This window comes from Aspergillus ochraceoroseus (assembly GCF_002846915.1).
Source record: "Aspergillus ochraceoroseus IBT 24754 chromosome Unknown P175scaffold_3, whole genome shotgun sequence".
In the NCBI taxonomy this organism is placed as follows: domain Eukaryota; kingdom Fungi; phylum Ascomycota; class Eurotiomycetes; order Eurotiales; family Aspergillaceae; genus Aspergillus; species Aspergillus ochraceoroseus.
The window spans coordinates 1,222,114-1,245,027 of record NW_024468478.1 but is presented as its reverse complement, the minus strand read 5'-3'; the positions used below and the strand labels follow the sequence as shown (position 1 = coordinate 1,245,027).

Genomic DNA, 22,914 nt, shown 5'->3' with positions numbered 1-22,914 from the left:
AGAGAGGCACGTACCATTATTCGAAATTATGTTAGAACAAGGCTGGGTGTACTGCGTAGGCAGGATGTGATGATGTATCTGACACGAATCTGACACGAATCGAGAATTAATATACTCCGTCCGTCTTGACGGTTGGCTGCCTTGTTTGTAGTGTCACGGACAAGCGGCTAATACTTGACGTGCACTGGACTGCCAAGTCATGATTCGGTGAAGGATCAGAATTGGGGAAGTTATTGGTGATCGAGAACGAATACAAAGAAATAGTCGTCTAAACGTGTCTCTATTGCAATAATAGACATCGGATCGAAAGGGCTTGCCCTAGCGATTCGTAGGCTTTGCGGGCTGATGAGCAGTGCTAGTCAACTGGTGGCGGGCCGAATATAGTCCACAAGTCGACATCCAAATCAAACTATTTATCAGACAGGAATGAAAGCCAATAATAACAACCCCCTTCTTCCAAGGTATCATCCTAAAAGAGTGACCCAACATGCCATGCCAACTCCTTCACAAAAAAAAAAAAAAACAAAATCCATGTATGCGACGCTTCATCTTTAAACCGGGGTATTTTCTTCAAAGCAAAACGAAACTCCCAGCACCAAAAAGGGGGAAATTTTTCCAAAAAAAATTATCCAAACAGGTCCCACCCAAAAAAAAAAAATAACAACATATTAATAAAACAAAATCCAGGTTTCTGGCCAGTCCCAATGGATCATGTCGACAGGCTGACAGAAACCATGATCCTTCCGGGCAATTTTTCGTGCCCATGGCCGATAAGGAAAAGGATCCAGGGAAGCAACTCCATCCAGGTATTATCCATATATCCAAGAAATTGGGGGCCAGAAACAATTAGTGCGTATATCCAGGAGATGGATGAGGGGAAAAAAAATTATGTCGAAAACCAGGAAAAGCGATCCGTGGCAGAATAATACAATGTTGCATCAAATGCAAGGCGAAGAGTGAGATCCGGAAACAATCGACAAGAAATAAAAAAAGGGGGGGGGGGGGGGGGGGGGGATGACGTTAAATCGTAAAACTTGCGTTAAGGTGTTTTTTGTTTGTTTTTTTTTATTGTGCAATGGTGTAACGACCAGCTGCATTTCAGCAGACGGGGATGGAGTAAACAAATGGGTGATGACAAACCACGAGAGGCTCCGGCATATCACTACATGCGATGGAGTCTGGCTGCGGGAAGTCATCTTTGCAGAGTGTTTCAGGCTCGATCCCCAAAGAAGGCAGGCTATCCATGTCTGGGTAGCCTTCCGTAAAGGAGGAAGCATCGGACACAGCTGAGACCAGAGAATCAGAATACTGAGACGAGTCCGAGGAGCAACTAGAGGACTGCGTGTCCAGGACATCCTCGGGAAGAGAAACGGGAACCTGTGGGCAGGTGACATAGCCAACGGGGAGCGGTCCAGCAGTTGAGCCCCATGGAGTCATGGGGTTCAGAGTGAAGCGTGGGCAGTCCAGGATGAGTTGGCGGAGCTCAGGAATAGTGATCCTTTTGGACGGATCAAGCTCAAAGATGCGGCTTAGGATACAGATCATCTCATCCGACAGAGGCAGAATGGACTTGAGGAAGTAAGGATCCTTCAGATAAGCCCGGAACGTGGAATCCTCAATGGAGGCACGTTTCCAGGGGTTTCGGCCACAAGTCAGGTTTACCAGAATGACCCCAAGACTCCAGACATCATTGGGAGCGGACTGGTAGCACGACATCGGTCGAGGGTTCGATTGCTGGCATTCTGTAGTGAAGAGAAGGGGGCGAGACCGTTAGCGTTGGTCGACATGCTGCCACGAAAGGATGGAGAACACGTTACCTGGCGACATGTAGAACGTGGAACCACAACCAAAATCAGAGGTGAGGTAATCTGTAGTAGCCAAGCCAAAATCGGCTAGTTTGACAGTCAATCCCTGGTCGGAGACCAAGATATTTTCCGGCTTCAGATCCCGATGATAGATTCCCAGGGAGTGGCAGTAGTTGACAGCATCCAGGATTTGCAGGTACACGCGCTTGACCAGAGGATCATTACCCACAAACTGACCTTTGTCAGTGATGCTGGAAAACAAATCACCCTCGGGGCAGAATTCGATGACTACATAGGTGCAATCGACGGAATCCATAATGCGAACCAAGGAAACCACGTTGGGATGTTGACTGGCCAGATGGTGGAGCTTGATCTCGCGTTGCTGGAACTTGAGCTGCCGGGGATCAAGTCCAGATTTGTTGAGGGCCTTGACAGCATACAGGGCATCGGTATGAATGTCGACGGCCGTGTATACAACACCATAAGCGCCGACTCCCAGGATGCTAGTGAGCTCGAGGCGATTGGCCAGGAGCCATCCTAAACGGTCTTCCGGGGCATAGCAGCGAGTGACAGGTGGAGAGGGGGGAGGAGTAGGAAGCATATGGGGGTACATGCCAAAGGGATGAGATGGGGGCAACATGGGGAAGGAGGGAGGGAAGATGCGGTGCCGGCCTGACAGGATAAATCCGGATCGAACCCTCTTTTATAGCGGACCGCAAGGGACTTTGGACTTTTATTATATAGAAACCGGCTGTAGGAGTCGTCAAGAACCGGAGTGGCAACGAAAATCAATCCTGGAATCCAAAATCCAAATGGAGAGGGCGGAAGAGGGTTAATATCAAACAGTAATGATAATCCAGATGGTGGTGGCGAGTGACGGATATACTATCTCTAGACGAGAAGGGAAAGCACCAAATTAAGGACTGCCTTGTTGTTTAAGAAGCCATGGAAGGAATGGAGTCGATCAGAGTAAACAATTAGAGTCCAGGGAATGTCCAACGGGAGAGTAGTCGAGAGGATCCTTTTTTTTTTTTCCTTTGGTTCAGTTGAGTTGTTGTTACTAGAGATGATTGTTGGTAGTGTTGCACAGCCAGGTACAAGAGACCAGTAGGATGGGGGGAGCAACAAGAGGACGAAAGGAAGAAGATTAAGAGGAGGATAAAGAGGAGTGGATATATAAGAAGATGAAGCAGAAGAAGCAGAAGAAACAGACGAGGGAAAAGAAATGGAAAGGACAGAAAATGCGATCGGGCGAGGGAGAGGGAGGGAATGACAGCGGAAGGGGAAGGGGAAGAGAGGAGGTAAAGTACCAGAGAGAGAGAGGAGTTTGGGGTGTTGGTGGTGGAGAGGTGAAGGAGAGAGAGAGAGAGAGAGGGGGAAGTGGAGGGAAGAAAGAGTATAGCAGGAAATACAAATAATATATTAATTAACTATATTATTCTCTATTATTAAAATACGGGGCACGGAATAATCATCAGTAAGAAATAAGAATAATAAGAAATGACGGCTGGTTGATAAGGAGGCAAAAAGGTTGGAAAGGCTCAGTTTCTCCCCTCAAATAAAAAAAGAAAAGGATGACTATGACTGCAGGCCCAGGCGCAGCATAGGACCCACTAGTCTAAGATAATTGGTTGCCTGGTCAGGGAGGCGGTGTGGATGTGACAGGTTGCTGAAGTTGCTGCAGAGCCCCACTCACCCTGATTTTTTTAATTGGTTGGGGTTCCAGATGATGCAGGGAAGATAAATCCATCTCGAGAGCTTTGATTGGGCTTCATTTCACCTCCCGCCTAATTGAGAGTCTGGGAGTAATGATGACATCTCTTTTGGCCAGCCTCTATTCTGTAACACAAATAACCTGTATCATGAATATCAAGGAGGACACCGTCTTTTCCAGTAGAACTCTATTCAGCGCAACCAGCAGAATCACTGACTGTACTTGGAACCGGCTCCGTCTAACGTACGTACCAGCAGTCCAAACTTGAATCCATCCGCCTGGTAGCACTTTGCAGCCCAACTCCAGCACACGGCCTACCTGTATATATTCAACTGCCCTCCCCCTTCTCTTCTCTTTTCTCCGGGCGTAACTTTCGATCTGTACCAGATATTTTATCCGAAGAGACCTACCTAGGCCCTGAGAGAACAGTGATGATCTCCTTACAATGAAATTGGGGCCAGCGGGGAAACCAGGATCCATCCGTCGAACAAGGCTTTGGAGTTTGGACTCTTGGACCCTCCATGTGGTTGGATCAGACACCGAGTCCACAGGTGGATCCAAGTTTCCATTCCCGCCTCCTCCTCCACCACTTATGATTCCATCTCGACGCTTTCAGCTTGTCACCTAATTAACTTCATACAGTCCCTACTCTTCCAAATCCTCTTCCTTCTTTCTTTTCTTTTTTTATTCCACAAAAGAAAAAAAAAAAAAAAAAAAAAAAAAAAAAAAAAAAAAAGACCTCATCTTGACTATTTAATTGATTATTTTAAATATTTCATCTCCGTACACCCGAATCATTCAAGGAGGGTAAATCTTCCATGCAAACCTTGAAGTGAATAGGTAATCAAACTCTATCAAAGTGAGGCAACCAATCGATTCGCCCCATTGCGTTTTGGTTCCAGAAGATGGACCCCGATGACAACGGTCTCCACTGTTGATTGGCTGCTTTGTTGCCACGTTTGCTGTACCCAGAATGAGTGGGTCACGCTCCATCTTTACGATTGTTATCTAAATTGCTGGTCAGACCGTCAAGAGTATCCGGACGGAGTACTCGTATCTAACTCTGGAGGAAAAAAACAGCTTCTTGTTTGTATTTTTATGGCTTTATTCCTCGTCGGGTTTTCTATTTCATCCCTAACTACTTTAGGTACTCTAGTTACCTCTAGGTAGTAGGTAAGTAGTAGCCATACAGAGCAATAAGCCTCAATGCAATGCACTCACAACAACAATATTGAATACATACCTACATACATATAGAGTACATCTTCTACCTTGGTTCTCCTACTTTCAAGTACACAATTGTGCATGGGAATATTACTCTTGTAAACCACTACCTAGTACGTATATATACACAGTACGCATATATATATAGATATATATATATATATAGGTAATCATCTTAGGGTATCTCCATTCACATACCTTATTATACCTAGTTTGATCCCTCCAATAGAGGCATGTATGTATCTAGAAAGGTAAAGATCCCTATTTTGCCTCATTTGCCCATTTGCCCCATAGATCGGATGGTGGTGCTGTTCGTGTTTGCCACCACCGGCGGAGTCACCGTCGCTCAGCTAAATCTAATCATCATACTATTAACTAGTTAGTTAGTTACTACACCGAGCACTTCGGGCGAGAATGATTACTCAGTGAACAATGAACAGTCGATGATGTGCGGTAGATCGGCGCGGAAAAAAAGAATTTCATCCGATCCGTGCTACAATGATATCATTCATGTACTATACTAGACTCGGTATAAACAATATTTATTATTCTCCTGCCAAACGCCTCCCGCTTGCCGCATAGAGTCAAATCAGATTCATGCCTTGGGCCGCGAAATAAATGGGTGCTTCAATGCCTCAGCTGCCGTGCATCGCTTCTCTGGGTTCAGACTTAAACATCGGTCCAATAGATCCACAAAGAGCGCCAGCTCCTTCGCTTCACTGTCCGTCATGCCGCGCGTACTCTTGCCCATTAACCGGGTCTTCAGGTCCCGCGTCGGTTTCTTGAAGTCGATCACCCGGGTGGCAAGCCGGCCTGTGATCTTATCCTCCTCCGTGCTGTGGAAATTCAACATCTCGTCAAAGTGTAGGTGGGCCAATGACCCCCGTCGCAGGAGCTTGGGCGGATATTTGCCACGGCATTCCATGATCGACCGTAGCATCTGGTTGTTGTTGCGTCCGGTGAAGAGGATCTTGCCCGTGTAGAGTTCAAACAGGGTACACCCAATGGACCACATGTCGATCGCGTAATCGTAGGGGATCCCCAGAATAACTTCGGGGGCACGGTAAAATCGACTGACTAGGTATGGTGTGATTTCGTTCTCTGAAGCGGGAGAAGCGGAGCCCAAGTCGCAAACCTTGAGCACATTGCGTTGTTCATTGACCAGAAGGTTGTCCGGCTTCAGATCGGCATGGAGAATGTTGCACTTGCGAAGCAAACTGAGCCCGAGGAAGATTTGCTGCGCATACGCCCTAATCGCTCGCAAGTTCAACCCAACATCGCGCCCGAATTTCTTCAAGACCTCACGCAGGTTCATGCTGAGATTCTCAAACACCATGCACAGATGCCCCTTGTGCTCGAAGCTGCGTTCGAATCTGATCACGTGCTTCTTGTCATCGGGGTCGGCTTCATGAAGCTGCTCCAAGATTCCAATCTCCTTCAGTCCTGCCTTCTTCATGGTGTCATTCTGTCGGATGATTTTGATTGCAACCAAATTGCCCGTCTTCGAATCCATCGCTCGCACTACAGATGAAAACATTCCCTTGCCTAGATTCTGGTGCACATGGTAACGTCCATTGATCAACTCACCAAGCCGGACATTATAGTAACCCTCGGGATCGTCCCAATTGTCCATCATGCTAATGTCAAGCTCCTGTGGTTGGGGAACGGCAGAAATGGCGGATGCATGCGTAGGTTGAGCGGCGTCGTGGGTATCTTCGGCGAACATGTCATCGTTGTCTTCAGCAAACATATCATATGGATCTTTTGGTTTGGGCTCAGGTGGCGGTGGTGGAGCATCAGGAAGAAGCACATCCTGTTTGGTAGTTTTCGTCTCATCGTAGCTTGCTGCAGAGACATCCCCGTTGGTATGTTGGTCGTGTCTATCTCGTTCGGCTTTCATGTCAATCGTAGGGTCGTAGTCTGCGGCCGAAGGCTCATCTTTATCAACACCATCTACAGGTGTACCATTATTAACCAAATCAGTATCCTTCCCTATGTTAAACTCGGGAAATGACTCCCCAGTACTGTCAATTGGGGTCTGAGCAGCCGATGGCTGGGAAACGTCTGTTTTCAAGTCGAGTTAGTACTGAATAATCAAAACGGATCAAAGCATATTACCTGAAGTAGCATTGCTGGAAGCGACTGTATCGCTAGTTGGGGTGGTCAAATCCCTATCGACCCCAAGATGGAGTGCTTGCAGCCGCAAAGGCGTTGCCTGGCCTCTATACTTGGCCCGGATAGCTTCACGCCTTTTGCGACGAGCGTCGAGCTGGGCGGCCTCATCGATTGGTTCAATCGGATGTTGCTCTTCACCATTCACACTAAGCGACGAATTAGCAAGTTGCACAACTGTTAAGAATGCGAAAAAAAAAGGAGGGGGGGGGGGGTATACATACCGGCTACCAGCATGGGTGGTAGAGCTTGAAGCAACTGGCTGCACCTGATTTTTCTGAGTCTCAGCATCTTGTTTAGAATTTCGAGCGAAAGCTGGGGTGTTGCCCCGTTCGCTCACTAACTGTTCGGTAGAAGACCTTCTATCCCGAGAGGCTACACTCTCGTCTCTTTGATCTTGCTGGGATTCCCACTCATCACCCGAGTATTGCTTCCGTTTGCGGACTTCGCGATACGGGGATCGGCTACGGGTTCGTGGCCGCTTATCCCTACGTCGGCCATAGTCATCGCTGTATCGGAGATCGGCATGATGGTTTTCCTCGCGGTCATAGTCGTAATAAGATTTGGGTTGTCGCTGATACTGGCCCCGGTCATGATAGCGTTCATCGTATCGGTTGCCTCGCGCGAGGTCGTTTCGATAACGTCTATCGTCATAGTCATCATCTCGTCGGCGCTTGGATCCTCTGTAATCTCGGTAGGAAGAGCGGGATCGGGAGCGCGACCTGGACCTGGACCGGGTCCTCGATCTCCGACGACGAGGCGATTTGGTCAGTGAAGCTGGAGATCCGGGTGAAGTTCTGGGTCTGGTGGGACGGTCAACGCTGTTGCCATTAAGAGGAAATTGCGACGTAGTTGCCTTCGTCTCTGAACCTGATTCGATAATCTCACCCTCAGAAGGGGTCGTCGATGGAGACCTCGACCTGCGGGATTCCATGGTACTGGGCGCGATACCGCTCGACCAGATACGGTTTTTGGAGCAGCTTTACAGATCGTAAGAATGATTCCCGGTTAGCAAGGATGCTTCCGTTGCAAAGGTATTTTGGGATGTATTGAGAAAGTCCAACCAACTCAGGTAGAGACGCCACGGCGCTGTCCCAACTGCTCAACTATCGGTTCGAGCAGAACATGAGATGAACGCTCTCAAAATCTTGAAAAAGAAATAAAAGAAATGAAAATTACAGAAGAACCCAAGGCAGTGGAAGATGCCTGCAAGGAGCAGAGCAGAATCGGATGAAAGATGAGAAGATGAGAAGATGAGAAGATGAGATTGCTCGTCGTCATGTCACGTTGTTGGCGGTCACGGGAGGAGATTTCCCTATCTAACCAAATACGGAACTAGTCTTTCCCCCCCGCAGACAATTCTTCTTGCTCACTTTTTCTAATTCCCTCCCCCCCTCCTCTCTTATCACCGCTTTCAAGAGATCTAGTACCGTTTTCTATACCGGAATTTTTTGATACATTGCTCAAAATGGGTGGCCAAAGCAGAGAAGGTACGTGTGACTTTTCCCCTCTCTCATGGCGATATATGGGCACCCACTAACTGCGTTTTCATTTGGTAGGCGGCAAAGTCAAGCCCCTCAAGGCTGCGAAGAAGGAGAAGAAGGATCTCGATGACGACGATATTGCCTTCCAGGAGAAACAGAGGGCTGGTATGTTCTTCTTTATATTTGGGTGATATCTGCGTACTTTCAACTGAACGATCGCTAATTGTTTTGTCCCGTGATATAAAGAGGCTAAGGCTAGGAAGGACTTGATGGATAAGGCTAAGGGACGCGGCCCATTGAACACTGGCCAGCAGGGTATTAAGAAGTCAGGAAAGAAATGATCCTGTTTCAATACACCGAATTTGACGAATCCTACGAGCCACGAGCCACGAGCCACGAGCGCGGAGAAGTGGAGGATACCCATGGTGGCACCAATCACTACATCTTACTATTTGAGCAACACTATTTTTTTTTTTCGTATACAGACATTTCACCGAACTTTGCTTGCACGAGTAAGACGGAGAAACTTGGAACGTTATATGATATCAAATTTTAGTGGCCCTTTGAGGGGTCAGGGGGTATCATTTGCACTACAAAGTCGCGAGTGGAGATTCGCGCGAATATTGTCACTAGTATCGTGATCAGAATACATGGGGTAACTAAAGAAACACGGATCAAAATGAAGACAAGACGCCATCTGGGGATGGTAGAGAATATTTTGTAGATTGAGAAACATGTGGTCCGGCCAAGGCTTGTTAAAATATTGTGAGGGGAGGAGGATCAAGAGTGAACAAAGATAATGAATGCGGGGGTATAACGGTCCGTAGAAAGTAGGAAAAGAATGTGGCCCTCAGCTAGTCACTCGTTTAACCCATAAACCGGTTTCCTGGCCGTAAAAGTCTTCGTTGTCGCGCTTCTTCCACGCTCGGAGTAATTTCAATCCAACCTCATGCTCCTCCCTCTTAATTTCCGCTAGCTCATTGTTGAGACTAGCGACTGTTTTCTTGACCTCGTCTCGAGCGGCCATATCGTAGGCAACGGAGTTTGGTTGAATCACCTGGGTCAACTCATGGATGATCGTGTTAATGTTCGTTCTACGACGTATAAGATCGTTTTTCTTCGCTTCCAGCATTTCGATGCGACTCTGAGCGCTCATTTCAGGGGGGCACTGAGGAAGCGCTTTGTCGGCGGAAACCTCAGAGGGGGTTGGCTTCCTGATAGGCCGCTTTCCGTGTGCGATAGTACTGGGGACAGGGCGTGTTCGTGACATGATGGAGACGCTGTCGCTGATCTGGGATGCTCCGTCGATGCTATCTCGTGGGCTTGGAGTTGAACTCGCTGCCTCCGTGGGATCATAAGTAGCGACGCTGAGGCGACTTGTAGGCTCCTCAACGTCATCTCCCAAGAGTTTCAGGTCGGCCAAACCAACAGTCAGCTCCGTTTCTGGAAGATCGACGCGTGGCGGGGTAGGGCCGCTGACGACACTAGCGTCAAAAACGGGCGCCTCAGCGCCAGGTGCGTCATACTTGTTCTTTTGGCGGACTGATTTTGGTGGCTTTGCAGGTGTGGTATCTTCACCAGCAGTTATAATTGTTGTCAGGGCTGAAGGTGCCACTATTCCGGGGATAGGCGATGGAGTATTCATCTGCCTTGAACGATCCTTTGAGAAATATAGGCGTGATGAAGATCTAGCACCTGGCTTCTCCTGAATGGGATTTACCATTGGGGATCGACCACTTTGGCCCCTCCAAGGCTCGCGGGGAACAAAGGTAGGATCATCACTTTTCAGAAACCGATTACGGGTCTCAGATAGCTTCTTTCTTGAATTAAGTTGGTCCTTGCCCCAACCAAAAATGTTTGAGCTGTGTGATGGTGGAGGATGGGCGGATATGTGTGTCTCAAATGAAACATTGCCAGGAGTGACCTGGCCCATTCTCCCGAAATTGCTCGTCGTCGCCTCATTGTTCCATCTCGTAGTACTAACTTCAGCTGACGAGTTCGTCTGAACACGGTCTGGCTGAGAATCGACGCCCTTGCTTATGATCGGGATATGGCTGGCGAATTTTCTCTCCCCTGGAGGATTACCACTGCTACCCGTTGGTGGTTCCGGTTCGTCCTCTATTGAAGAGACCCGGGAGCTGTTTGGACTATGGATGCCGGTGATTGGAGAGTCGGGAGGGGAAATTTCCACGCTTCTCGTGCCTTGGGAATCACCCTGACCCGGGTTTAATAAGTTAGGTTCCTGAGAAAATTGGTATGCGCCACTATTTGAGCGTTGGTGAGGATGATTAAAAGGAGCAGTATCCCGAGAGTATATGGAAGATGCCACTCGCGCGCTGGGATCTGGCTGATGCGCTGCGAACTGCGAACCCGATGATAGATCACTAGATAAGACCGTTATTAAGGGAGGGTCCTCAGGAATAAGGAACAAAGGGTTATAGTGGAGTTTCCTCACACTGGCAATGTAGGTAACGCTTTCGCGTAAAGCTCGCTAGTCTGGGAGCTTGACAGCGATGGCGACTGATAGATATGAGCACCTGAAGAGGGGCTTTCATCGACGGTCTTTCGGGACCGATGGAACGATACTTTCCCCCACATCTTGATGGATGACGGATTAAACGAAACTATGTTAGGAGTTAGCGGATCATTCGTTCTCGATCTGTGCAAAATTCTGTATGTACAGCTTAACTTACCTTGATGATTGCGCGGAACAATCAAGGCTGGAAAGAGGTAGTGCTAGTGATCAAACCGGAAAGGAAAGCAGGCGAATAATATGTATTTTATGCAGCAGGCATACCTGCATGACAGATATCTACTAACGAGGTGATCGACCACGCGAGGGGGTGGTTAAAGAGCACTTTAGGGGAGCTTGTTGGGTATTGAGTAGCAGGCACGGAAACGTCAAGGAAACCCAAGGAAAAGGGGGGCAAAAGAGGGGATGGGATGACGTCCAGAAGGAGAGAGAGACAGTTAGCAATCTATAAGCAAACGGACAGCATGAGCAGCGGCGCAGCCCAACAGCCTAACAGCGCGCCCCTAGAGCAATGAAAGAACTTGAAACCTCAAGGAGGAGAGGGGGGAGGGAGAGAGAGAGAGAGAGAGAGAGAGGGAAAAAGGTAGGTATCCTCCTAGAGGTTCATCATAAGAACCTAGGAGATGATCATTAATTGTTAAGATTAAGCGGGTGATTCGGTAGCCAACAAGATGAAGGACCCTGTTTCAGAGTATGCAAGCTCTAATCCAAGCAATTTGCGGATTAGCCGGACGTTAGTTGGTTATAACTAAATAGCTTTAGGGTGTTTCAATTGTCGCCAGAGGGGAGAAAAGAGATATTATTAGAAAAGTAAATCTTCTTCTTCTTCTTCTTCTTCTTTTGATTGATTGATTGATTGAATGTCTGAAGATAGTTTGGATGTTGGATGTTGATGTTGATGTTGGGACTTTGGAGGATAAATGATGACTAAGCATATATTCTACGCCTTAGGCATAAATCACGTGCTGCATCCGGCCTTGTACTCGATTCGGTCTCCGTCATAAAGAGTCGAGATTATGATGCCCGACATCCGACATCTCATTTCAACCTCAGTCGAAGAAATACCAGATTCTAGCTCCAGCTTTGCCCATCCAGCATCATGTCTTCCACAGGTCCGCCTCCAGGTTCCCATCCAGAACAGCCAAACTATACTCCTACGGGTACTAATTAAACCTCTCAAAACCACAGACGGAACAGCTCCGCCGCCCCAGGCAGAGGTGTCAGTATATCCCCGGATTATTTCATCTCTATAAAATTCAGGCGAAATTTTGAACAGAGTTAATTTTTTTTATTTTTATCTTTTTTTTTTGGCGACAAAAAATGTAGGATGTCCATCGCCTCGCCTATCAACCTTATCCTCCTCTCCGTCTTCGCCATCCTCGTTTACATGCAATTACGCCCCAAGACCCCCGCCACGCTCCCCAAGCCCCCTGCCCCCGTCGTCTTTCGCACCTTCACCCCGAAAGCCTTGCTCCCGTTCAACGGCACAGAGGACCAACCTGTATATCTCGCTGTCCGCGGTCGTGTCTTTGATGTCACCCCGGGCAGAAACTTCTATGGTCCGGTACGCTCCCGGCCCCCCCCAAACCACCCGAGGGACATATCATATATATCATATATATATATATATATATGGGACTCTCCCCTGGCCTCCTAGACAAGCAAGATATTTTTTTCAAACGAACTAACGAGGTACCGGTCCTTTTTACTCAACTAGGGCGGTCCCTACGAGAACTTCGCCGGCCGAGATGCATCCCGCGGTCTGGCCTTCCAGAGCTTCGACCGGGAAATGCTCACAGAGGACCTTTCCGGTCCCCTGGATGACCTCAAGGACTTGGATGCAGATCAGTTGGAGAATCTGCAGAGCTGGGAGGAGAGATTCCTCGAGAAGTATCTTGTTGTCGGGAAGTTGGTTGCTGAGGGAGATCCTGAGGCTCCTAAGGCATAATAATATAATATAATATAATATAACGTAACTTTAAAAAAAGTGGTTGTTGATTTGGCCATGTGTTATGTTATGTGAGGGAGGGGAGAGAGAGTATTATTGGTGTTGGCTCATCTTTACATATATACTATATATACAAGAACATCCCTTTTACCTCCCTCCTATATATAAAAGTGATCCTGGCCAATGTGTTTTGTCTGGGATAAGATGATTATATTTAGCTCTGAACGATTTGTTCAGCGGTTCTGTTTATCTGGTGGTTGTTCGCTTTATAGAGAGTAGTACCTACCGTAGTCTTCTTGAGTTTTATGTGTATTGTATCCTGGGATACGTATTCCAACTGGGTAATATTCATCAACGTTAACTCTTTTCCATGTTCTCATTAACTTTTTACCTACACGCGGAGATAAGCATACTGGTAAGCAGGGCATATACCTTCCAAAACATCAAATGACATTCGTATGCGCAAAAACAAAGAAGAAAACAAGTCATATTCAGCATCATCTCACAGCTCAGATCGGATATCCTCAGCTACCTCCTCAAGCTTCTCTTTTATCTTCTCGGCCGCCTCCTGACCCCGGGCTCTGCCACTCGCTGCGCCAATCCTCAGCTGGTCCATCACCCACTGCAGGGCTCCTTGGAACTTGGCATAGAGAGCTCCTTGGGGAGTGGAGGTGCCATATTTGAAGTAGTGCGCATTGCGTCGGGCTGTAGCGCGTAACTCGTTGAGTTCGGACCCCTGGTAGACTGGAACACCGTAGGAATCCAAATACTCCTTCAAGTCGGACTGCGACCAAGTGTCGAAGGCTGATTCTTTGGCACTTGCGGTGGCCTCATTGATGAGCGAGGTTGCAGAAGCCAGCTCCGACCCTCCAGCCTTTGAGGCTCGATTGAAAGCATCTTGTGCCTCCTTTAAAAGCTCATCCCGAGCTGCCCCCGCACGTTGTGCAGCCTTGGAGTTCACCGAAGAAAGATACTTCCTGCAACAATTGGTTAGGAGATGAAAGTGTGAGAGGAAAGAGAGATAATATGGCGTACTTCAGACTTTCAGTGTCCCATGTATCGAAGGTCCAAGCGTTCCACTCCGTAGCCACCTTGTGTCGATTTGCTCTCACTTTCGCTAGCAGCTCATCTCGCCTGCCAGTCTGGGGTACAGGAATACCCCTGGCATCAAGGAACGCCTTTAAGCGGGAATTCGACCATGCACTCGCAGCAGTATCAAATGCTTCTTGCGCCTTTAACTCTGCATTAGTGGTGGCTTTGACATACTCATTGCCTGCCTTGGAAGTAGCGGCGCCTATGTGCTCGGATGCAGTCGAAGCCTGGCTCAGTAGAAAACCACGGTTCTTACGTGCTAGCGCAATAAGTTCATTGCGTCGAGAGCCCTGCGGTACATGGACACTATGTTCATCCAGGAATTTCTTGAGGTCGGAATCAGACCAAGCGTTGAACAAAGCTTCACTCAAGGATGCCTGTGCGGCTTCAGCCGACGCAGCGACCGAGGCAGCGATACTCCGCGATTGGAGGCTAGCTAGGCGAGTGTTGCGGCGCACAGCTGCGATCAATCGATCCCGAGTGGTGGGCTGTGGCACAGGCCATCCGCGCTCATCAAGCCACACTTTCAAGTCGGACTCCGTCCATTGCTCGTAGAGCCAATTTCCTGGGTACGAGGCGGCCTCGCCAAGCTTCTTTGCGACAGTTTCGTAGTTCTCCCGAGCTGTTCTGAGTAGGATATCACGCCTACGAGGCTGTGGGCAAGGGATACCATGTCGGTCGAGAAATGCCTTGAGCTGAGAATCGGACCATCTGGTTTTGCGAATAAGTGTTTATTCCGCAGGAGGGATAGGATGTGTGTCACTCACGTATCGAAGATCCATTCTTTTGTATGGTGCCACTGGTCTGATGCTTGATCTGTAATCTTTCCAATTGGTTTTTGAACCCTCAACTCCCAGTTGGACTTGACGAGGTTTTCCAAATCCCTGCGATCGGCTGGGGAAGGGTACGGGATGTCTATTGGCGTTTGTCAGTACTTGAGTGGGTACATTGGAGGGGAGCTTTGAATTGTACCATGATCAGACAGCCATCTTTCGAGCTCAGTTTCATGCCATTTGTTGTAGACTGTATTGGCGTGTTAGCATGATTCTCATCACTATTGTACGGTTTGGGTGAGACTAACTAGCTTTACTGAACCAGCTGGACGCTCCAACTGCCTCAAAAGTCGCAAGAGCAAACACGAGACAGGAAGCTAGGTGCAGTTTCATCGTGCTTCACGACAAGGGGTTCTTAAGGGCGGCAGGCTGTTCTTGGTTTAAGATACCATGAGCATTGGAAACTTCAACAAGTGGAGGAATGCAGACTCACCTCTGCGAATCGAGCTTCTATATAACGACGTATTCCATGCGTCAAGTAGATTCTAATTAATTCCCTATGTATAGGTAAAGAATCTGTGGGATGACCAGCTGGTGACGTATGTGACGCATGTTGCTGGCCAACTGCGGTTACTGGCGTCATCGACGGAGCTGGCATTGCCATACATGATTACACAAGCGGTATGTGGTATGCCCGTTGTGATAAAAAGATAAGCGAAATCTACTACTACTTACAGTGTGTCCGAATGATGGAAGACAAGAGGATCTAGTAACACTCCTCACCGAGTGACAAGATGATTGCTGGTCTATTTTTTTCGAACGAGAGAAGACAAGTGACGTGGCTTTATAGATCATGCTTTCGGTCCAGTTCTTGAAATTCTCATGAGAAGCATCATAAACTGGTTGAACCGCAAGTCTTTTGTTTTTGAGCATTCCGGCAATTGTCTCCTCGAGATTGGTGCAGTTCTTATGTATGTTGCTGTATTTGGAGATCAGTGCAGGTGAACGGAATGCTGGATGGAAATCCCAGTCAAGGCCTTCACTGACAAAAGATCGAGCAACCTCAATAGCAGTTTTATATTCCTCCCAACCAGACTTATTCGGTTTGTAAGATTGGAAGACTGAGGGAAGACGATATCCTGCTACACAGGGGGCCAGACGATTTTGTGCTTCACTTGATAGGTCTATGGTAATACTCTTCACCCAATCAAATGTCATTTTCTCAAGTCCAAAACTGCAGAGGGCTTCACTGACATCCTGCGGGTTCTCATTCATACCGAACACATTCTTCAAGATCAGAGGAACACTTTGATTAGCATAGGCATTCGATGGTGCATGCCCGCGGACCAAAATGAAAAAAAATTCGCTATATTTGTCGGGACAACAAGAGTGCAGTCTAAGATCTTGCCAACAGGTTTCTTCTTTTCTGCCTCCAGGGATGGTCTGCCATTGTAAACTTTGTAATCATTCTCGTCATACACAACTACTTCTGTCAAACAAGTGGCTTCTGAGGTCTTCACATAGTATGCATAGACCTTTAAATCTGCCTTATGGAGAACCTTTGTTTGAGATCCTTGAAGCACAAGGGGCCCAAAGACTTGCGCTAGAGCTTTTCCATCCTGTGGGAGTATGTCATCTGTCAGAGCACTAACCTGGCTCAACACATCATCTTTACTGAGAACTAAATATTTCCACTGTAAAGATTCCAATCCAGCAGGGCAAGGAAGGAGGGCAAGAACAAACAAACCACTCAATAAAGAGACTGAAAAAAAGAAAAAAAAAGACCAAGAAGAACAAAACAAGGGAAAAGAATAGATGAAGGGAAAAACAAATGGTCAGAATAATAAGAGTATGTGTCTGCCTTGTGCTTTGGAAGAGTTGCATCAAGTAAGGGAACAGAAGAAACTCTTGGTCAATACCCTTTCTTCACTCCATGTTTCTATTGCTCTTGAACTCGAAATCTGAGGGCAGGATTAATGGTTGGATCCCCGTTTCGGTGGCATCCCGTGGGTAAACTGGTGATTGATGTCGTGATAGAGGCAGTTCCCTTGAGAAACGATCAAGTGATGATTTAGTATAGAATATATTGTTTTAGATTCATTCCATTGGGCTCATGAGATCGATCTCCCATGAACTACCTGGGTAGCAAAGATGGTTGTCGTGCAATGATGCGATAGAAGAGATATGACAGATCAAGAAGGCGGTAAGTCACAGCAGAGAATCTGTTTGGCAGCTTCCTAAAACGGAAACAGGAGAGCCACCTGATCTTGCTAGACCGCTTTAGGAAATGCGGAGGCGGCCAGCAGTTGATTAGTTAATGATTAATGATTTTCCATCATGATAGGGATGCCTGATTAATTACGGGGCATCACACCCCCTGCTCCATCTCCGTCTCCAGGCGAAGTATCGCGTCCTGTATTCTTATTTTTACCCCATCCATCCCCTTGGAGTTGTGATCAGTCACTTACCTTCGGCTCCTTTTGAATCACGAACTTTATTTAGAAAAAAGCAAAACATCAGGGGAAAAAAAATCTTCGCTTTTGCGGGAGACGATGTTTTGATGTCCAGCCTGTTTATCTGGTAGTCTGGTAACTGCCCAAGCCAACTCATCCACCGGCCCTTTCTCGAATAAAATAGCTTGATCGCTCTTTTCTGCACGACTTCTCTTGACGAGTATTTCCTTCATTGCGCTATATTATATGTGGAACATATATGAATACAGCTTTTAGCTACCCCCCCCTTAAAGCCCAAGATGGATCCTTCGACTTCGCAATGTAACCATCTGGTTTCGCCAGAGATAAAGAACTTTGTTCTGTCTATGTATGCATTGTCTTATTTCGGAGACTGTATTTCGTCTGTGGCTAAACGATGATAGTCTGATTGTGTTCGGAATCCTCCTCTCCTACCTGCCGCAGTTGATTCGTATTGCCCGGCTGAAAAGCTCCTTCGGAATATCGCCGTACTTCATCTTGCTGGGGACGACTTCCGGCTCATCTTCTATGGCAAATGTGATATCACAGCAGCAGAGTCTTCAGGATATGGCTTGCTGCAGCGACGTTAGTGGGCTGTCCTGTTTTGCGGGGTTGCTCGGTATCCTTCAGGTTGGGACACAATGGCTCAGCTTCTTCGCGATGTATGTTTGTCCATTCTCTGGCACCTAACGCGGATCACACCAGACTGACTTTACCTGCCCTTAATAGTCTTGCGCTCTTTGTTATCTACTTCCCGCGAGAGACAACCTCGTCGCTCCCCATGACCTCCAAGGATAGGCCGACATACCGAACCGCGCTGGTTGTGGCCGGCATTTGTGTCTTCCATGCGATGGCTATGTTGATCATTACCATCGCCATTGGTTACAAGCAGCCCTCTGTGCTCCAATCCTGGTCGAACTTCTGTGGAATCTTAGCTGCCCTCCTCTCCTCTATCCAATACTTCCCGCAAATTGCTACGACCCTCAGGCTGCGCTGCGTGGGAAGCCTCAGTATCCCGATGATGTGTATTCAAACACCCGGGAGTCTTGTGTGGGCGGGGAGTCTGGCTGCACGGCTAGGGAGCAAGGGCTGGAGCACCTGGGGTGTTTTAATTGTTACGGCCTGTTTACAAGGCACACTCCTCGTTCTATCGATCTTTTTCGAATACCTGGGCCCTAATAAGGGACATAGCCATGACTATGGCAAAGATGGCGCGGAAGGCACACTGGGAGAAGAAGGGAATGAAGCCCAGGAAGAGCAGGATTACGGTCCGTACGAGGACACCCCGCTTCTTGGAGACCGGAGTCGGTGATATATATTCCTTGCCTTGTGCCTATATTGGAGTGCAACATTCCTAAACTTGGCTGGCTTTGGTACTGGAACTTGCCTAAGGTTTTCTTTACTGCAAATGTATACACTCTACACCTGGTTTATAACATCGTCCTCCATTCGAAGGGTTAGAATCTATGAGGCGCTGCTGGATGTAGATAACTGATATGTCTAATTAACGATCCCCACTATACCAGGATGGCTTTCCCGGACTTCTACCTGGTGTCAGAATATATCTATCGTCGGAGCTATCGGTTGCAGCACGAAGAAGGAATATGTTGCAGGTCAACAGTATTTAATTTCAACGAGTAAACCCAAATTGGAATCTCACTGTAGCGGAAAGAAATGGCTGCCTCTACTTCACTCCCTAACTTGTTTAAGCTAGAGAACTTGTGGGACAGGCAACCCATTCCGTTCTCTAATATTCATAATGTTCATAATATCTTTCCCCATCAATTCACATCCTATTTAAGCGTTGTAAATCAATCGGAAGACATCGTTGAAAACGAAATAGCTTCCAGCACCGTCTGGTAGAAGCTGGAAAGCTTGTGTGTAGTTCATAGGGTTCTGCTCCTCATCGACCTATACAGCAAAAGAAAAGAACGGGTTAGCCTAGTAATTCAACCCCCCCCCCCAGAGTGGCTGTATGACATACCAGCAGGCGACCAGTGACCAAGACCAGAATACCACCCTGCTCGCTGGAGGGCTGGGCATCCAAGGTGCCGACCTCGTGCTTGACCTTCTCGAAAGGCAAGCTCTAGTTCATTGCAATAAACATATGTTAGCGACAACATGCTCTCTACCATTACTCTCTGTACTCCGAGAAAAGAGAAAAAGAGCAGGAGAATAAGTCATGATAGGTTTTATTTGGGCACACTCACTGTGAGCTTTTCAATAATACCACCTACACCCTGGACCGAAGAAGTCTCGAAGGTGAGCATAGAGTGATCGCGCTGTTTGATGCCCAACCGATTGTTAGTTTTTTTTTTTCTTTTTTCTTTTTTCTTTTGGCCCGCCACAAATCGTTTGGCTCCTGAAACCTGGTGGGGAGGGATGGCATACGTAGAGACCAGCAAGGCCGGCGCGGTTACTATCAAAGGTCGCATAGTAAAAGTCGACAAACTGCTCTGTTAGAGAATTATAAGCATGCCGCTTGTTTTATCCGCCTTTTTTGGCTTGATGTTTTTGTCACGACTTGACTTTGCCCGGGTTTTTGGTGGTTGGGGGGGGAGGGGGAAAACGAAAATGGTGATACAAAATGGGGGTAAAGAGTCACGTACTAGCGATTCCTGCGAAGTCTATTTACAACCAGAAGATGACGTTAGCATAATGTGCCCTCTAACCAGGAGTTTCGATTCAATTGTGATGTCTAGTGTGGTGGAGGGGTGTTGTCGCTTGAGCCTCAAGGAGGGGCAAACAAAAACATCGTCATGGGGAATGCGACGGTGGCTGAGAGGGGAGGGCGACTTACCGGCCATTTTGAGAAGATTTGTGTGGGTTCAGAGAGGATATAGGCTTAAAGATGAAGAAATACAATGAGGGTCTGGGAGCTGTTGAGATGAAAGGGGAGAGAGAGAGCGCGAGAAGAATTGGCGATGACCGATCAACAGTTGAGAGAAAGAAGGATTTCCCGCGAAGAGGGCCATTGTGGGGCAGTCTTTGCGCCGCCTTAAGGCACAAAACTTTACGACAGAGTCAGACAAGTAGACTACATATATTCAAAGGAAAGAGTCATTATTGCTGCATCGCTTGGTTCAAATCGTACATAATAATTTATTTTAATACACCCCCCTAGGAGCCTTCCTTGTTACTCTGAGTCTGAATCTGCAAACATATCCTCTGCTCTAGGTCGAGCCCGCTTGCGAGCTGCCCCAGCGGGTGGCGAGGGAGGCTTTTCAGGCTGTTTTTCAGGTTGCCCCTTGGGTTGCTCCTCATACGGCGTTGCGTCTTTTTCTTCTAGGGGATCACCATCTGGAGCCTCAAGGTCACTGTCCTCCATTGGCTCGCCGTCGATATCACTCATTGGCTCTCCGTCCAAATTCATGTCCCCTGCTTCTGCCTGATTCATGTCCATTTGCGCGGGTTTGACTTCAGTAGGCCGGCTTGGGTCGAATCGCGCAGTGGATGAATCTTCATCCACCGCCTTCCAGCGGCTTTTGTTCTTTGAGAATGCAGCAGCTGCCTGTTCGGCGTCTGCTTTCTCTTTCTCCTCTCGTAGTTCCCCATCTGTAAGCGGCGGCTTCTCGAATACTTCGAAGAAATGTTCCTGGCTTGACTGCGGAAAGACACACCATCCTTCCCAGAGATGCAGAAGCGAACCGACGCTGCGTTTCCACTTCTCTGCTCTTAACCGCCCCCAGCCATACTCCTTTTCGAGTTTCCCTAGATGTTCAAAGACGTGATGAGCTTTCAGCGCCGCTTCGAAGAGTTGCCTGTATCTCCAGGAATGACGCACACCACTAGTAGCAGATGAGGAGAGGATGTCCGAAACCATGTAAAGGCCGACTAGCTTCGCAGCAGATGTATCTAGCGTTTCCTTGGCTGTATCATCTATTGACGCCGCATTCGGGCCATCCCCACTTTGCTCTTTGCGGGTAAGCCCTTTCTCTAGCTCGCGGTCAGGATTCGCCCCAGTATACGCAAATGGCTCCAGGATGTTTGACACGATCATTTCCACGACTTCGTCGGCCCCTGCTCCCGCGTGTTCGATGGCAAATGTGGTGACCCGCGCCACATCGCCTTTCCGTAGTTTTGCATGAGTTGTAGGCAGTCGAGCAAGGAGATGGGCCAATTTGGCCTTCTTAAGTGGATTCATATATCCAAGTCCTTCGTTCCCCGTCCCTGGTCCCTCAGGAGCAGGTGGTCCACCGTGGTTTCGTCGTTCGTCTTCCATATCGGACATATCTTCATCTGAAGAATCGTACTCGTCGTCAGAGACGAACTCATCCAAACGAGTGGTATACTCAAACTTCAGGCCTGCATCTGGGGACACCCAATTTGCGCCACCTTCAAATATTGGCAATGATGGTTGTGACCTTCCTCTTTGAGACCCCTTGGAACGGCTATTGGTGACCACATCCCATAGCTTCCACCGATAGTAGACACCACCAGCACTTCTTGCGTCCCAAAGCCAGGCCCATTTTTCTTGTCTTTGAACTTCAGGACGACTCATGAGAAGGGCCTCGAATTCTGGACCATAGTTCAACAGATTTTCCAAGGTCTTGTGTATTAGCTTTAGTTGCTTGAGGTCGGAAGGTGCCTTCACCTCAACTTGAGTGGAGGGTCCGCCCCCGCCGTATGTTGGTCCGTATGAGGTTGGAGGTGCGAACCCACCCCTGTGCAAGCTAGGCGGCGGAGCCCGATTTAATCGCCCCCCAACATCAGGGGCAATTACCTTTGCACCGAATGGAAGAGAACTTGTGGATGAGAGACCGACTGGCACAGCAGAACCTATTGCAGCAGAGGAGAGATGTCTGGAAATTGACAAATAATAACCCCAGCCTAAATATCTATTTTGAAGGGCGCTAACGGCACTGTCAATATCAGAGGCAGCAGATTCGTTCGCGAGAGTCACAATGGCGGATACGGATTTCCGATCAGTCGCAGACTGGCTAGACGGTCGTAGAAATTTGACATTGTCGACATTAAGAACTGTCGGAATCAAAGACTTTATGACAGAGGGCGACGTTCCTGGTGGCAAGGAAGCAAGATATAGTGTTGGTTTGGCCGCAGCCCTCTCAGCCTCCTTTGTCTCAGCAGCTCCCTCGTCCTCGTCGTCCGATACTCGAAAAGCCGATGCGGTGGATGAGGCAATGGAGGCAGTGTTCTCAAATCCTAGAACGCCCTGAGCAGAGTCTCGATTTCGATGTAGCGGCTGGAAGCCTTCGTGAGTGCGTTTGCGAGAAAGCGATGATGCGGGCGGTCCTAAAGTCCCAGGGCCGCTCACGCGCGGACCTGAGCTTGTGAAATGCCGTTTTGCAGGGCCTCCGAAGGCGGGGTTTCTATTCCCAAACCTGTTCGGCTTCCCCTCCGTCAATAGTCGCTCAGGTACTGGAGAATCATCTTCGAACGATTTGACAAAGTCCTCGTAGACAGCGGCCGTCTCAGCGCGCTCGCGGGCGCGTTTGGCTTCGGCTTCAGCCTTTTGGCGTTCGAAGAGGGACTTTTTGGGCGGCGCAGACAGCTTTGACGGGATATCGGGGAATCCCTTGGGTTTGGAATCGTCAGCCATAGTGACGACGCTGCAGAGGCAGCAAGGAAATTGTCGAGAACGGTCACAAGCGAGTGGAAAAGCCGACTTAAGCTTCCTTTGCTGAAAGAGTTGTAAATGGGTTGCCGCGCTGGAGTGGAGGCGGGAGATCCGCTGCAG

General features: G+C 48.2%; 9 protein-coding genes across 9 annotated transcripts; 3 read left to right on the top strand and 6 right to left on the bottom strand.

Annotated features, from left to right (window-relative positions):
• Positions 1-1,098: 1,098 nt before the first annotated feature.
• On the bottom strand, positions 1,099-2,445 carry P175DRAFT_0492326 (serine/threonine-protein kinase; the record flags this gene model as incomplete). Its single annotated transcript, XM_040895885.1, has 2 exons — positions 1,099-1,742; positions 1,818-2,445. 2 exons carry the CDS (start codon positions 2,443-2,445, stop codon positions 1,099-1,101), a joined length of 1,272 nt encoding a protein of 423 aa, XP_040753086.1.
• A 2,893-nt stretch (positions 2,446-5,338) lies between these two features.
• P175DRAFT_0492325 (putative serine/threonine protein kinase (Prp4)) lies at positions 5,339-7,849 on the bottom strand (the record flags this gene model as incomplete). Its single annotated transcript, XM_040895884.1, has 3 exons — positions 5,339-6,807; positions 6,862-7,064; positions 7,140-7,849. The coding sequence occupies 3 exons, from the start codon at positions 7,847-7,849 to the stop codon at positions 5,339-5,341; spliced, it is 2,382 nt and encodes a 793-aa protein (XP_040753085.1).
• Positions 7,850-8,383: 534 nt separating this feature from the next.
• Positions 8,384-8,740, top strand: P175DRAFT_0531211 (translation machinery-associated protein 7; the record flags this gene model as incomplete). The annotated part of the gene is made up of 3 exons (XM_040899852.1): positions 8,384-8,405; positions 8,475-8,564; positions 8,646-8,740. The coding sequence occupies 3 exons, from the start codon at positions 8,384-8,386 to the stop codon at positions 8,738-8,740; spliced, it is 207 nt and encodes a 68-aa protein (XP_040753084.1).
• An 84-nt stretch (positions 8,741-8,824) lies between these two features.
• On the bottom strand, positions 8,825-11,202 carry P175DRAFT_0556644 (uncharacterized protein; the record flags this gene model as incomplete). Its single annotated transcript, XM_040900709.1, has 4 exons — positions 8,825-10,783; positions 10,855-11,023; positions 11,093-11,135; positions 11,197-11,202. 4 exons carry the CDS (start codon positions 11,200-11,202, stop codon positions 9,250-9,252), a joined length of 1,752 nt encoding a protein of 583 aa, XP_040753083.1. The 3' UTR covers positions 8,825-9,249.
• Positions 11,203-11,996: 794 nt separating this feature from the next.
• On the top strand, positions 11,997-12,956 carry P175DRAFT_0500565 (cytochrome b5-like heme/steroid binding domain-containing protein). The gene is made up of 4 exons (XM_040896985.1): positions 11,997-12,044; positions 12,121-12,151; positions 12,259-12,496; positions 12,650-12,956. Exons 1-4 carry the CDS (start codon positions 12,032-12,034, stop codon positions 12,878-12,880), a joined length of 513 nt encoding a protein of 170 aa, XP_040753082.1. The 5' UTR covers positions 11,997-12,031; the 3' UTR covers positions 12,881-12,956.
• A 279-nt stretch (positions 12,957-13,235) lies between these two features.
• ish1 (double-strand break repair enhancer MSC1) lies at positions 13,236-15,210 on the bottom strand. The gene is made up of 5 exons (XM_040896984.1): positions 15,054-15,210; positions 14,945-14,995; positions 14,740-14,887; positions 13,916-14,683; positions 13,236-13,857 (listed from the first exon to the last, which is right to left on the bottom strand). The coding sequence occupies exons 1-5, from the start codon at positions 15,136-15,138 to the stop codon at positions 13,383-13,385; spliced, it is 1,527 nt and encodes a 508-aa protein (XP_040753081.1). The 5' UTR covers positions 15,139-15,210; the 3' UTR covers positions 13,236-13,382.
• A 2,287-nt stretch (positions 15,211-17,497) lies between these two features.
• Positions 17,498-18,528, top strand: P175DRAFT_0556641 (PQ-loop repeat-containing protein; the record flags this gene model as incomplete). The annotated part of the gene is made up of 3 exons (XM_040900708.1): positions 17,498-17,565; positions 17,621-17,878; positions 17,946-18,528. The coding sequence occupies 3 exons, from the start codon at positions 17,498-17,500 to the stop codon at positions 18,526-18,528; spliced, it is 909 nt and encodes a 302-aa protein (XP_040753080.1).
• Positions 18,529-18,648: 120 nt separating this feature from the next.
• Positions 18,649-20,023, bottom strand: P175DRAFT_0556640 (nuclear transport factor 2 family protein; the record flags this gene model as incomplete). Its single annotated transcript, XM_040900707.1, has 6 exons — positions 18,649-19,127; positions 19,201-19,302; positions 19,427-19,498; positions 19,608-19,672; positions 19,738-19,843; positions 19,889-20,023. 6 exons carry the CDS (start codon positions 20,021-20,023, stop codon positions 19,014-19,016), a joined length of 594 nt encoding a protein of 197 aa, XP_040753079.1. The 3' UTR covers positions 18,649-19,013.
• Positions 20,024-20,275: 252 nt separating this feature from the next.
• Positions 20,276-22,872, bottom strand: P175DRAFT_0500560 (uncharacterized protein). The gene has a single exon (XM_040896983.1). The coding sequence runs from the start codon at positions 22,774-22,776 to the stop codon at positions 20,353-20,355; it is 2,424 nt and encodes an 807-aa protein (XP_040753078.1). The 5' UTR covers positions 22,777-22,872; the 3' UTR covers positions 20,276-20,352.
• Between the last annotated feature and the right edge of the window lie 42 nt (positions 22,873-22,914).

Coding starts and splice junctions, on each gene's coding strand:
- P175DRAFT_0500560 (XM_040896983.1), bottom strand. CDS start 22,776: ATGGCTGACGATTCCAAACCCAAGGGATTCCCCGATATCCCGTCAAAG.
- P175DRAFT_0500565 (XM_040896985.1), top strand. Junction 12,152..12,258: donor CCGCCGCCCCAGGCAGAGGT/GTCAGTATATCC, acceptor CAAAAAATGTAG/GATGTCCATCGCCTCGCCTA. Junction 12,497..12,649: donor GCAGAAACTTCTATGGTCCG/GTACGCTCCCGG, acceptor TTACTCAACTAG/GGCGGTCCCTACGAGAACTT.
- ish1 (XM_040896984.1), bottom strand. CDS start 15,138: ATGAAACTGCACCTAGCTTCCTGTCTCGTGTTTGCTCTTGCGACTTTT. Junction 14,684..14,739: donor AAAGAATGGATCTTCGATAC/GTGAGTGACACA, acceptor TCGCAAAACCAG/ATGGTCCGATTCTCAGCTCA. Junction 13,858..13,915: donor TGGGACACTGAAAGTCTGAA/GTACGCCATATT, acceptor CAATTGTTGCAG/GAAGTATCTTTCTTCGGTGA.